Below are 14,312 nucleotides of genomic sequence, written 5' to 3'. Positions count from 1 at the left end.
TGAAATAACCTTGTGAATGCTTTATCCTCTACAATTTTCCCCCATCAAATCTAACTGGATATTATAGTCTAACTAATCTTCCTAAGACTTGGCTTATGTCATGCAATCCCTGTTCAATAAAAACAATAACAATTTCAACAGCAGCAGCAATAATTTGTTGAATTACTTTGTTGGGCACTTGGAGTGTATTATCTCAATATATCTCGATCTTTGTAACAAGCCTGTGATGTTTCATCATCATTCCCTGTGTACAGATGGAGGGACAGGAGTCCTGAGAGGTTCTAGCTGACAGTAGCCACTAGTCATGTGCAGCTACTTAATTAAATTAAATTTAAATTAATTTAAATTAAATACACTAAACTTAAATACATTAAATTTAAATTAATTTAAATTAAATACAATTAAAAATTCAGTTCTTCAATCACACTAGTCACATATCAAGTATTCATTAGCCACCTGTGATTAGTGGCCACCATTATGGAGGGTGCAGATATGGAATTTTTTCTTCCAGGCAGAAAGTCAATTGGATTGGACATCTGTGAGTTAGGGGCACTTGCCCAGGGTCACAGCAAATGGTGAAGCTAGGCCTCTGACCCCACCTGAGTCTAATGCTCTGCAATAGCTCTTCATTGTTTCCACAATTTAAAAAACGTTTAAGCCTGGCCTTAGCCTTGTACAACCTGGTCTAGTACTACTGTTACATAATTATTTCTCTTTCTTTTCTTGCGCAATCTCACTTTCCAGCACAGCAATCTTGCTCACTGCTCTCCCATACTCCTAATATGTCCACTCATAATATTTTTGCTCTCCTCCTTCTGTCTGCTCAGCTAATGAATTCTCCCCTGACCTTTAGGTTCAGATAGCTGAAATAGCTCTTGAAGCAGTTTCGTCTCTTCCATTCTCTCTGCTTCTGCCTGGACCAACTCTGAAGCCCCTCATCCTCTCTTGCCATGGCAGCCTTCTGCTGCTACTAATTCTACTTCCTGACATTTATTGAGTATCTACCATGTGCTAGGCACTCTTCCAGGCACTCCTCATCACAACACTTTGAAGTAGGTGTTACTGCAGTCTCCATTTTAAAGACCTGGTAATTAAAGCACTGTGGGGTGAAACTTGTCCAACTCATCTCTCTGCTTCTAGTGTTTCACAGGCAGTTCGCCTTCACTCTATTACTCTGGCCATAGTTCTAAAACACAGAATTGTGAGTTTTCTCCCCCAGCCCCAAGGGGAGGGGGACAGCCTTCTTAACAGAGCATGCAAGGCCCTTTATGTTCAGAACCTTTCTAATCTCCAAACCCGCTACTCTACTTTCAAACTTGACATTCCAGCCACAAACGACTTACAGTTTCCCAAAGCGGCCGCTTTATTTCTTCCCTCTGCACCATCACACGTGCGGTTCCCACTGCCTGGAGTACTGTCCATCCTGGCCAGCTCTGAAGCCATCCATGGAAATGCACTCCGGACCACGGGGCTTGCTCCCTCCTCCACAGGACCAGCACTTACTCTCCACCGGCAGCTCCTAAAGGAGGGCTGGTGCTGAGCTCACAGCCTTGACATCACTTCTCATTAAAATACACACTCCAAGATTCAAAATTTAATAGGCAGGGGTGGGGCTGGGTTTATTTTTTTATTTTTAAAGAAGCTCCCAGATTATTCTAGAGTGAGGCAAATGTGCTTAACACTGGTTTACATCCCTTGTTTGGCAGTTAAGCACACCCTGTCTAGATTCCTTGTGTATAATTGCTTTTGTTTTTATTTTATTCTTACCTTCATTCACTCACACTCACCTATTCAACAAACATTTATTAAGGGGTCATTATATGCCAGGCATGCTTTTAGATGTTGATGTGAACAAAACTGGCACTGTCCCTGCTCATGAAGTTTATGTTCCAGAGGGGGTGTGGCGGGTGGGATAATAATGGCCCCCAAAGATGTCCACGTCCTCATCCCAGAACCTATGAATATGTCACCTTCCACGGCAAAGGGATTTATTTTGCTGATGTGATAAAATTAAGGATCTTGCGATGGGGAGATTATCCTGGACTATCCCCTCAATCACAGGGGTCCTTAGAAGGGAAAAGGAGGAAGAGGGAGTTAAAGGCATGAGGGTAGCCTCACTCTAGAAGCTGGAAAAGGCGGCCAGGCACGGTGGGCTCACACCTGTAATCCCAGCACTTTGGGAGGCTGAGGTGGGCGGATCACCTGAGGTCAGGAGTTCGAGACCAGCCTGGCCAACATGGTGAAACCCCATCTTTACTAAAAATACAAAAATTAGCTGGGTGTGGTGGTGGAAGCGTGTAATCCCAACTTCTCGGGAGGCTGACGCAGGAGAATCACCTGAACCCAGGAGGCAGAGATTGCAGTGAGCTGAGATCACGCCACTGCACTCTAGCCTGGGTGACAGAGCAAGACTCCGTCTCAAAAAAAAAAAAAAAAGTCAAGGAAACTGATTTTCCCCTAGAGCCTCCAGAAACAAGGCAACCCTGATGTCCCCTTGATTTTAGCCCAGTGAGACCATTATTTGGATTCCTGACCTACAGAACTGTAAAATAATAAGAAGTTTGTGTTATTTTAAATCAGTAAATTTGTGGTAATTTGTTACGGCAGCACAAAAAAAAAAAAAAAAAAAAAAAAAAAAAAAAAACTAATGCAAGGGGTATTGGTTATGTTTTGTGCAGGTATATGATGGGCCTCCCCATGTGGATCCTTAGTGCTGTGGCAGAGCCCTTGTTATTGTGCTGGGATTTTCCCTCCAGCTCCCGGCCGGAAGCTGGGCTCACGTGGGAGCTCAGTGCCCTCCTGCTACAGATCTGTCTCTTCCTTACAATGGTATGATCCCGAGGGTCAGGGTGAGGGGTTTGGGAGGATGAGGCTTGTGCTGATAAAAGGAAAGGCGAGGTCCGTTGCAGTGGCTCAAGCCTGTAATTCCAGCGCTTTGGGAGGCCGAGGTGAGAAGACAGCTTGAGGCCAGGAGTTGGGGACCAGCCTGGGCAACATAGCGAGACCCTATCTCTACAAAAAACAAATAACAAAAAATACTAGCCAGGCGTGGTGGCACACACCTGTAGTCCTGGCTGCTTGGAAGGCTGAGGTGAGAGCATTGCTTGAATCCAGGTGTTGGAGGATGCGGAACTATGATGGCGCCACTGTACTCCTGCCTGGGCAACAGAGTGAGACTCTGTTTAAAAAAAAAAAAAAAAGTAGGGATTTGTGAGGAGCTGTGCGTGAGGATAGAATGTTTGCAGTCAGAAGGTGATGGTCGCAGGGGTTCCCAGACTTTAGTGTGTGGAGAAATCCTCTGCGATATTGTGGGAGGGAACCTGGTTGATAGAAGGACGGGCGGAAGGAATTCTATTCACAGCGTACTCTAATATTTCTTAAGTTTTACCTATTAATATTTAACAAGAAATTTTAATTTTAATTTTAAACGAAAATACGCATCGTACTCAGAGGTAAAGATTTTTAATCCTCGCGGTTCGCTCGTATAAAGGCATATTTCCGGTCCCTTCCAAGGTCCAACAATCCGGACACGGCGGGTCTGGGGATGGGCCCAGGAATCCGCCTTTTTAGCAGCATCCCCCAAACGACACGGCAGCTTCGCAAAGCGGCGGTGGCGTCTGCGGTTCCGGGCGCGGGCGGCCTCCGGCCGGGGAGGGCGCTGTGCCGGCGGCGCGGGGGGCGGGCCGGGGGCGGAGCGCGGGGCGCCGGCTGCTCTGGCGGCTCCCGCGGCTCCGGCTGGCGGCTTCGGGCCCTGCACCTGTGACTCTCGGCCGCGCTCGCCCTCGGCCCGCCCGGCGCCGCAGCCCCATGGCCCCGTCCAGGCTGCAGCTCGGCCTCCGCGCCGCCTACTCCGGCATCAGCTCCGTGGCCGGCTTCTCCATCTTCCTCGTCTGGACGGTGGTCTACCGACAGCCGGGGACCGCGGCCATGGGAGGGCTCGCAGGTACCCCGGGACGCTGGGCGGCGCGGGGCGGGTGCGCGGCTGCGGGGCGGGCGCTGTCAGCTGCTCCAGGACGCTCCCCGCGAGCGGCGCTTCCCCGCGGAGCGGGTGGAGTGTTTACTCGAAAACAGCGGTTGGCGGCGGCAGGCCCCACGCGGGCCCGGGCTCCTGGGCATTCCTGGGTGCCTCCGGGACCCGATGCCCGCCCGGGCGCCACCCGGGGGTGCCGACGGCCCGCCACTGCCGGCTGCACAGACCTGCCGCGCCGCCCGGGTTATCTGTCACGGCACACTGCCTGTCGCCCTCCGCCCAGTTGCCCCACGACAGTGTCCCCTCCGCGCGCCCGCGGCGCTGGTCGCCTCCTATCCCCAAACACACACACACACACACACACACACACACACACACGCTTGTTCTGAGGGATCCCCTGCCCCCGGGCGCCCCTTCCCTGGGTGCTGGGTGAGGGCAGAGAGGGAAGAAGTGGGAAAGGAAGAGGGCTGGGGGTGGCTGGGGAAGCCCATCTGCCTCCTTCCAGAGGGCTCCCCCGCAGAGCCCTCTGCTGAGACCCACAGGGAGGACCGCGTTAGGGATCTCATAGAAACTGGACATTCTCTTTCCACCCATGTTGGTGCCTTTTTGCTACCCGTCTGCTGTGGCTCCTCAGCCAAGGTCTGCCAAATCCTGCAGCCCAGCCGCCCTTTCTGTGCTTCTGGGAGGGAAGGGGAAGCATCGGTGCGCTGATGGGGGCTCTGGGCTGACCAGTGCTCCTTGCTGTGCACATTTGGGCTCGCAGTTTAACCTCTCCGTGCCATATAATTGGTATGAAGATGAAAAATATTATCTCTACTTTCTAACATTTAAAAAAATGCTTTCTATGTGTCAGGCACTATGTTAAGCAACCTGCTTCCCTTATTTCATTTAATCCTTACATTAGTCTCATGAAGTAGGCCTTACTATTATGTCCATTTTACAGATAAGGAAACTGAGGCCTGAAGTTAAATAAATTGCTTACCCGGGATTACACAGCTACATGAAATAATATGTGTGGGAAAGGACTTTGGGAAGAAAATACGTATAAGGATAATACTTTTACATATGATGATTATATTCCATTACTAAAATCCTCTGCCAAAAGAACCCTAAATGGAATAACTAAAAATAACTAATTTACTCACTGCCACAGGGAGTGCTGAGTGCCATCCCTGGGTAGAGTCGCAGCATGAGGTGGGGTTAATGCCTTAGAAGAGGGGCATACATGGCCCCACCCTACACGATGCCAACAAAGCACTGGGTCACCAAGAAGGGGGGATGGGCACCCTGGCTAGGGTGTTCTCTGCCTGCCCAGCTGCCTCACCACCTGTGGGATCCTGAGGACAACTGGCCCATCTCTGCGCATTATCTACAGAGCCCTAGTTCCTTTCCCCACTGCACCCCGCCACCCTCCATGCTTTTCAAGGTTCACTTCTCCCTGCCACTTTTTTGTTTCCTATTGGCCCTGTTGCTTTCCCCTCTGGAAGGTGGCGTCAGAGCCCTATGATTGCATTGCGAAGACCGAAGGCAAGAGAAGGATGAGGAGGGAGGGCCAGCCTGGGATCTCAGCTGGTTGTGTTGAGTCTGGCCTGGTACAAGTGGAGGTGAACCCTACCTGGCCGTTTGACCCTGTCCTGGGCCACAGTTTCCTCATCTATTAGGAGTGGGAGGAGATGTCCCCAAAAGACATCTGACTTCCCTCCAGATCTGAAATCTTGCAGTGCTGCCCACTCCCTGAGTCTCCAGCTGCCTCCTAGAGGGCTGTGGAAAAGGCCTTCTTTCTTATACTCTAGGGAGTTGCCTGGGGTTTTCTTCCGACCCAACTCTGCCCTCTCTCCCTCCCCACAGGCTTCCCTTGGCCTATGAGGCAGGCCAGCTGTGGAGCTGCCTTCAGAGAGAGGCGCTAGGGCAGCAGCCAGCTGGAGTAGGGTCCTGGTATCTCCCTGATGGTCTGATCTTTGACAGTGGCTGTGGAAGAGCCAAAACTGCTTGGTAGTGGTGGTGGTGGATGGTGGCAGGGAGAGGGGTTGCCAAGCCTGGGCCTCCGACCTTCCCCACCATGAGTGGGTTCTCAGAGGGTCTGTGGCCAGTCAACCTTCTTCCTCTTTTGGGGGTAAAGTGTCAGCAGATTAACTAACTTGTGAGCACCCTACTTCTGACTCAGCGTTTTATAGCTCAGAATCTGCTGAGTCACCCAAGGGTAGCCCCAGCATGCTCCTTCTCCTGTGTTGGACCAGGCAAGGACTGATTGGGTGTGCCAGTTTCTGGAGCAGAGTCATGGAGCCCCTGGGTCTGGTGGGCAGAGTGTTCACGGGTGGGGATACCCTCTCCCATCCTGATGGGTACCTTCGAAGAAGTGGCTTTGGAGAAAGGCAGTGGCAGAAGCAAGACTGGCTTTCCTGGGGAGGCGGGCAGGTGTGGGTTGGATCTACCTGGTCTGGCTTTGCTGTGGGAGTCCTGGGGGAAAACACAAACTCTTGCTCTGGGTTTAGTAGACCAAGGAAAGAGAAAAAGAAAAGTTGCTCCTGAAGTCTAAACAGCTCTATGTTTTTCCCAGGTGAGCTGTGAGCAAGAGCCCTGGGGCTCCAGGACTGTCTTCCTCCTAGGAAGGAATAGAGGGGCCTGACCTAGGCCCAGTGTCCTTCTTGTCTGCATTTACCCTGTGGGATCCCCCGGGTGTCTCCTGTCTCCTCACCTCCAGCCCAGCCACTGGGGATGCTTTCACCGCCCTACCCTATGCCTTCCTTACCCTTAGCTTATCGGCTGTGAGCCAGTAAGCTCACATGGCTAAGCAGGGACTCTGCTCCTTGAAACAGGTAGGATGGAGCAACGGTGTGGTCTGGTGTGGGCTTGCCGCCAGGTGGGATTGGGGACCTGTCCATTCCACCCCGAGTTTTACAAACCAGGCTTCCTAGAGTCCCCAAGTGTGCCAGGGAAGGGTATTAGGGAGATACATTGCCTCCTGCCTGATGTGTGGGAGGGGACCAGTGAGGGGCTCCATCTCCTTCAGTGACCCCCTTGGGTAGGGCTGGTGGAGAGCTCCCTTCCCAGGAGGGTGGTGGGAGCCAGGGCGTGGGCAGCAGGCCTGCCTCCAAACTTGATGTGTGTTTATCTGGAGGGGAGGCCTCTGTGCAGGGCCTGGAGCAAGGTTGAGGGAAGGTGAGAGGTGGGTAAACCATGCCTGTTATTAACAAAGAACAGGGCCCAAAACGCCCCCAAATGGCTGTCTTCCTCTCCCTCCTGCCCTCAGCCCTCTTTGGTATGTGCATGTACATGGGGGTGGGAGTTTTGGGGAACCACTGGATCGTGGTCAGTGGACTAAGAGATGGCATCTTCACAGGCCCCTATTTCAGCATTTCCTAACCCAGAAACTGCTGAGTCACAGAGGAATTGTTCTGACCTTATTTTTCTCCCAAGCTGGCTTCTAGAATCTTTGAGTGGGAAAGGATCTTAGAGCTCAACTTCCCCAACCCCTCTGTGGCACGAGGAGACAGAGGGCGAGGGGACCTGTTCCAGACAGGTGCCCATCAGACTGCTCCTTGAGTGTGCTCAGTGACAACACCCCTTGTTCCCAGGGCCCTTTATAAACCAAACAGCTCCCTCAAATGAAAACATGGGACACATGTGAGGAGTGGGAGGGACTTCTGTGAAAGGTGGCTGGTATAAAAATCCAGATCTTGTAGGAGGTAAGAGGAAGCTGCAGGATGATTGTCCTGGCCCACCCTGATCTCAGTAGGAGGGGGACCCACATTCCAGGCCCCCACCCCCTGAGGAAGAGTGGAGGTGGGCAGGGGCAAAGCTGGGAGAGTGTTCGGGGGGTCAAACGGTGGCAGGGGCTGAGGGAAGCTGTAGGCTTGGTAGGCCTTCACCCTCACTAGGGTAGAACCCTGGGCCCAGTTACCTAAACTGGCAGGACCCCTGGGCCCACCCATTTTTAGATGTGGAAACACCAAGGCTTTGGGACACAGCAGTGCCAGGCTCCTGGTTTCTTGGCTTGGAGTCTCATGGGTTTTTGTTCCTCACTGGACTGCCTGGGGACAGCCAAACTGGGACAGCCTCTGAGCTGGTAACCAGAGCATAGCTCCACAGTGACAAGCTTCCTCCTGCCTTTTTCCCCCTTAAACAAATTATGAAATATTTTAGGCACACAAAAAAGGATAGATGATTTAACAAACACCCTTATAACCCAGCCTAAGAAAACAGCGTAGATAAAATAGCATAGATTTCCCACACAGCCTAAGAAACAAAATAGCATAGATTCCCATAGATTCAAAGCACTTCCCCACCCCCACCGCCCCATCAACGTCCCTTCCTTGTCTCCATTGCCAGAGATAACCACTTTCCCCAACAAGATGCTTATCCTTCCTGTGCACATTTGGTAACTACTCTGAGTGGCGTGTGTGCAGCTGCCTTTTGGAAAGGCCTCCTGACTCCTAGGATGCAGCGGCCTGAGTGGCCCACACCTTGCAACCCAACCAGCTGAGAGCCTGCAGCTGGCTCTGCCTCCTTCCTCATTCGTCCCTTGCCGGGATCCACCGCCCTGCCCGGACCCTTGCCAATGGAGTTGATATTTGTTCCACTCTTTGGGCTGCACCAGCAGGCACTGCCTGGCACAGAGGGTTGTTTTGTATTGTATTGGCTGGGTGGCAGCTGGCATCCTAGAGGAAGTGTCCACCCAGGCGCAGAGGCCAGGCCCAGGAAAAGCTGGGGGCAGTGGGGGTGGGGGGCGGTGCAGGTGGTGATGGCCTGCCCTTTGCCACAAAATGGAGGGAGTGGCATGAGGTCTGGCCAAGAACAATAAGGCCACTCAGGGGTTGGGTGGCCCTGGAGTCTTCATGGCTGGACCTCCTCATCCTGCAAAACCAACTCAGGCAGTTTGGGAAGAGCCCTGCAGGCCTTGTGACTTTGAGACTGTGGCCTCTGAGGGCTGGGTGGAGGAGGAGCATGGGGCAGGAGCATGGCTTCCCTGCTCTGTGGCCCTCAGGGTAGACAGTGGCAAGTCCCCAGAAAGCAGGCTGGGCTGCTGAGGCACAGACTTTCTGGTTTTCAGGATCCTTTTATCCTCTTGAAAAGTAGTGAAACTCCATGCAAATTTTATGTATGTGAGTTTTAGCTATTGATATATACTATATTAGAAGTTAGAACATTTTTTAGCATTTTAAAGTAATACTAAAAATAACATGAATTAACATAACATTTTTGTGAGAGATATTCATGTTTTCCAAAACAAAATAAAATCAGAGAGAATGGTAGGGTTTTGTATTTCTGCAGGTTTCTCTAATGTTGGGCTTACTAGCAGGCAGCTCAGTCTCTTACCTGCTTCTGATATCACAGCCTCCGAAAAGGAAAACTCCATTCTATGAGGGAATGAGTGACAAGACCATATTCTTGGTATTCTTATGCAAATAGGCCTGGTCTAGTGGATCTGCAGGGCTCTGGAGCACCCTGGGGATGGGCCCTGATGTGTCTCTCCTGCAGGGGTGCTGGCACTGTGGGTCCTGGTGACGCACGTGATGTACATGCAAGATTATTGGAGGACCTGGCTCAAGGGGCTGCGTGGCTTCTTCTTCGTGGGCGTCCTCTTCTCGGCCGTCTCCATCGCTGCCTTCTGCACCTTCCTCGTGCTGGCCATCACCCGGCATCAGAGTGAGGGCGGGTCCCAGGGAAAGAGGGCATGGGAGGGACAGCAGCGGGGATTTTAGCAGCATTCCCATCCTGGTTCCACAGGTTACCTCCAAAGAGACTGGGTGAATTACTTAACCTCCCTGGGCACGGGTTTTGTTATGGTTCATGTGGAGAAAACAAGTCCCCACCTCGCAAGTTGGGTGGATTCTATGAAACTGATGTGAAGTCTTGAGCAGTGCATAGCCCATACAAGCACTCCTGATGTTGGGACCCATTAGTCTGTGCTCAGCTCTGGGATGGGAGCGCCCTCTGGTGGCTATGGCTGGAAATAACCAGAGGTCCTTCTTCCGGGAGTCTGATGCTAACTAAAGCAGGTTGGAGGTGGCCTAGGGTACTTGTCACAAAAGCGGAGTGGATGATACAGACCTGTGATTGGCCAGCCCCGCCCTTCCCTAATCCCCACGGCCTCCTGCCTGAAAACCCTGGAATACTCTAAAACGGTCCCCAGCTCCGTTCTACTGTTCCAGGCCGTGGAACAGTAGTGGTCCGTGGCCTGTTAGGAACCAGGCCGCACAGCAGGTGAGGGGCAAGCGAGCCTTACCGCCTGAGCTCCGCCTCCTGTCAGGTCAGCGGCGGGCATTAGGAGCGCAAACCCTGTTGTGAGGCGCATGCGAGGGTTGCGTGCCCCTGATGATCTAATGTTTGACGATCTGAGGTGGAACAGTTTCATCCCCAAACCATCCCCCCAAGTTTTTTGTGGAAAAATTGTCTTCCACAAAACCAGTCCCTGGTGCCAAAAAGGTTGGGGACCATGGCTCTAAAACCTCCATCACAATGTCTTTCTGAAGGGTTGGTTCAGCTGCCAGGACGTTGCAGGGATGTTGAGTGGGGAGGGTGGCCCTGGCCTTGTGGCCGGTGCAGAGGCTGAGGGCAGGGCCTGCCGAAGTCACTGTCGGTACTTCTCTCCCTGCAGGCCTCACAGACCCCACCAGCTACTACCTCTCCAGCGTTTGGAGCTTCATTTCCTTCAAGTGGGCCTTCCTGCTCAGCCTCTATGCCCACCGCTACCGGGCTGACTTTGCTGACATCAGCATCCTCAGCGATTTCTGACCCAGGGGGTGAGGTCTCTGCACCCTGGGGGGGCCTTAGGACCTGGACTCAGCCTCTGAGATGTTGGGAGAGGCTACTCCCACCCCCTGGTGACCCCAGAACTGTGGCAGAAAATACACAGCAGGACGAGTGTGGTCTCCCAGGAAGCTGTCCTGCCCCGTCCCCTTTCGAGGAAACCTGAGTGTGGTAGAGAGGGGATCCTGCCATGTTGCTCCTCAACAGCCTGGCCAGAGGGCAGCTTTAGACCTTTTCAAATGGATCTGTTTTCTTTTCTTTCTTTTTTTTTTTCTTTTTTTTTTTTTTTTGAGATGGAGTCTTACTCTGTCACCCAGGCTGGAGTGCAGTAGTGCGATCTCAGCTCACTGCAACCTCCGCCTCCCAGGTTCAAGCAATTCTCCTGCCTCGGCCTCTCAAGTAGCTGGGATTACAGGCATCTGCCACCATGCCCGGCAAATTTTTGTGTTTTTAGTAGAGACAGGGTTTTGCCATGTTGGCCAGGCTGGTCTCGAACTCCTGATCTCAGGTGATTCACCCGCCTCAGCCTTCCAAAGTGCTGGGATTGTAGGTGTGAGCCACCGTGCCCGGCCTGGATCTGTTTTCTTAGCACGCAGTGAGGAATCTTTGTACTTAAGGCCAGGGCAACAAAGTCAAGAGGTCAAGGGGTAGGGCCATGAGGCCTGGACCTATGCTGCAGGCAAGGGTTTCCATCCCTGCTGCCCTAGGCACTCTCTTCCCAAGGCCAGGGTGGGCACCTGGGGAGGTCAGTTCAGAAATATCTAGCAGAGACCTCTTAAGCCCCCATCCCAGCACCCCATCCTGTTGTTCCCAGAGCTGGTCTCCCATGAGTGTGCTAGAGCCAGATAGCCGTGGCCCCCCACCCATCTCACTCACACACACAGGCATCCATACACCCCAGAAGACTTCCCAAATGAGGCCAGACTCAGGGTCACGGGGAATGTGCTTCTGCCCCTGTAAGGGCTTTGGGGAAGGGGGCAACATAGTAGAGGCTGGAAGGAGCCCCCAAACCTGTGCCCATGCCCCTCCAGCCCTGCGTTTCCATTCTGCCTTCTCAGAGTGCCCTTACTGCACCCAGACCACCGGCCAGGAGAGACCTTCTCTCCCACTCCAGCCCCTCTCACTGCCCTTCAACTAGAGCTTTCACCTTTTTACATTTCCCTTCTGAAGGACACAAATCTGCTTTTCTGCTGATACACTGGCCCAAGGGCTCACCTAACTTGGGAGGGAAGGGGCTGTTGTTACAAGGATGATTTTCTGTTAGACTGCCATTTTGCACGGTCTCCCCCTTCCCATCTGATGTGTCCTGCCCCTCAGCTCTTTGCCTTATCTGTGTCACTGTCACTTTAGCAAAAATACAGCGGCCATTTGTATCAGCCTCTGGTGGTTGCTTGTGAGGTGGGACTCTTGCGGGAACAGGTGGACTTTGGGAGGAGTGGGCAGGGAGGGAGTGGTAGTGGCAGTTCTCGAGCTATCTGATTAAGCCATTCCCCTAGTTCAGTTGTGCCCTGGAGGGCAGGGGACAGGGTCAGTATCTCTGGGGCTGCAGGCCCTCTTGCCTTGGCCCTCCTGGCATGGGGTAACCACCAGCTCAGCTCTCCTCCTCCAGCTTTCCTCTCTCTAGCACACCCCAGCCAGGGCAAGGATGCCCACGGGCATAGCTACAGCAACCCCTGCGGGATTTGGTGTCCACACCCGAGAGGCCAGGCCAGATGGGAAAGGGATTAGCGCCTCTTCCCTCACACTCTGCCAGGCTGCTGGGAGCTTGGGCCAGGTCTAACATAATGAGGTGCTCCTCTTCCTGCTGGAAAAACCGGACAGACTCAGAACCACAAAGGCAGGTGCTGCCAGCCTGGCGCCTTCCTCTCTGCTTAGGCTGGGTAAGCTTGTCCAGGCCTGTGCCTCACTCCTTCTCTCTTCTAGGCTCAGTGTATCCTTAATCAGGCATGGTGCATCAGAGCGGGAAGGAGCCATCAACAGTGTATACTTCTGGAGCCTTCTACTGATAAACAGAGGCCCCAGAAGACGATTTGACTTACCTGAGCTCCCAGCTGGGACTTAAACCCAGGTGTGTCTGAGTCACAACTCTTTGGGGATGCCGTGGTGAGCTGGGGCTGAGCTCCTGTATTCCCACTCCCCCACCCCACCCCCACTCCTGCCATATCAGGGCTGGTCTCTGTGGACTCAGCCCAGGGCTGCCTCCTCTTTGTCACCCCAAAGTGGGGCAGCCAGGGACAGCCAGGGTGTGTTCAGAATGGGTTCTTCCTGCAGGGCAGGAAGGGCAGATTGTTAAAGGGGCTGCGGCCCAGACCACCCTGGTCCCTCCTCCGGCAGTGACTCAGACCCACACTGTGCCGTGCAGCTGTGTGCCCTGCACACCCGCTTGACGGCGCACTGCTCACTTCTGGGGGGCCCTTTCAGAGGCACTTTTAAAGCAAATAAAACATTTATTGTTCAGATTTTTTTCCATTTTGTTCCTTTTTACAAAAACATGCATACATACACAGGGTATGGTGGGTCCTAGGAAAGACACGCACACACGCCTCACTCACACACACGCTCACACACACGCCTCACTCACACACATGCTCACACACATTTTCCTTCTTGACCCCAGGCCTGGACCCCCAAAAGCCTTGAAGACTTTGCCAGAGCAGCCTCCCCTCCTCCATGTCTGTATCTTCTCTCCCACCCCTTCCCCCTCAGTCAGGCTATTCCTATGTGGGGTGGGAATCAGAGCTATGGTGGGGGAGGCCCCAGAAACAGAGAAGGCTCCCCGAGTGGGCAGTGGCCGAGGGGTCCCAGGGGTATGCTGTGCTTCTGGGGGAGATGAAGGGTTTGGCACCATTGGATCAGGAAGCACAGGACTCCCAGAGCACCCATCTGCTCCACCAGGGCATCACCAGGAGGTTGATGTAGGGGGGCCACTGGCGAGGGTACGGACCAGATGGAGGGCTGCCAGTCTTGGCTGTCAGGGAGCTTCGTCTCAGTGCCTGGTGGTAGAGGGAAGCTTCCAGAGTCGTCTGAGGAAGCAGGCGAGAGGGACTCCCCCTGCACTCAGGAATATGGGACCTCTTGGCTCCCCACTCCCCCCTAGCCCCTAGAGCCTAGGAAGGGCCAGCCTGTCTGAGGCCAAGTTCACATTTCTGTGTGGAGCCTGGGGCTGTGTGCAAAGTCTGGGGTTTGCAGAGCCAGGAATAGTGGTTAAGGGTGAGCCCGACGGAGCCGGAGCCAGTCCTCCTCTGTGCAGTCCTGAGGAATGGGGGCCACAGCCAGGGCCCATACTGGAGGGGAGAATCTGTTCTCGAGAGCCCTGTGGGGGTCGCCGCCCAGCCCGTCTCCTCTCAGGGTCCTCTCCAGTTCCCATTCTAGACCCAGGGATTTTCTCACGCTCCCTGGGATAACTGTCAAAGCAGGCAGGCTGTTCTCTGGTTCCAACTACTTGCCCACAGGACCTCTAAAGACCCAGGAATGGGGGCTATTGCCAGGGGTTAGAAGAGAACCAGGTCCCAAGGGCATGGTGGGCGGGCAGATGGTTCCAGAGCCTTAGAGATTCATAGGTTCTTCCTCCTCCACCAGCTGCTCCGAGGGC

At 53.4% G+C, this 14,312-nt stretch overlaps 3 protein-coding genes across 16 annotated transcripts in view; 1 reads left to right on the top strand and 2 right to left on the bottom strand.

Annotated features, from left to right (window-relative positions):
• Window positions 1-1,479, bottom strand: part of RAPGEF3 (Rap guanine nucleotide exchange factor 3) — a 34,246-nt gene extending 32,767 nt beyond the window's left edge. The window contains exon 1 of the mRNA XM_016923557.4: window positions 1,344-1,479. Within this exon, the coding sequence (XP_016779046.4) occupies window positions 1,344-1,385 (42 nt within the window). The 5' untranslated portion in view covers window positions 1,386-1,479. The remainder of the gene's footprint in view (window positions 1-1,343) is intronic.
• The window catches only part of SLC48A1 (solute carrier family 48 member 1), a 27,420-nt gene extending 14,241 nt beyond the window's left edge, over window positions 1-13,179 (top strand). Inside the window, 3 exon segments of one of the 2 annotated variants that reach the window (NM_001243955.2) lie at window positions 3,685-3,943; window positions 9,449-9,616; window positions 10,569-13,179. In NM_001243955.2, the coding sequence (NP_001230884.2) occupies window positions 3,808-3,943; window positions 9,449-9,616; window positions 10,569-10,705 (441 nt within the window). In that variant the 5' untranslated portion in view covers window positions 3,685-3,807 and the 3' untranslated portion in view covers window positions 10,706-13,179. 2 annotated transcript variants of the gene reach the window in all.
• Window positions 13,148-14,312, bottom strand: part of HDAC7 (histone deacetylase 7) — a 37,718-nt gene continuing 36,553 nt past the window's right edge. For all 13 annotated transcript variants that reach the window (XM_063785704.1, XM_054664326.2, XM_016923551.4 and 10 more), the window contains one exon: window positions 13,148-14,312. In XM_063785704.1, coding sequence (XP_063641774.1) covers window positions 14,267-14,312 — 46 coding nt within the window. In that variant the 3' untranslated portion in view covers window positions 13,148-14,266.

Source organism: Pan troglodytes, chromosome 10, assembly GCF_028858775.2.
Source record: "Pan troglodytes isolate AG18354 chromosome 10, NHGRI_mPanTro3-v2.0_pri, whole genome shotgun sequence".
Taxonomy (NCBI): domain Eukaryota; kingdom Metazoa; phylum Chordata; class Mammalia; order Primates; family Hominidae; genus Pan; species Pan troglodytes.
This window is presented reverse-complemented; position numbering and strand designations above follow the sequence as displayed.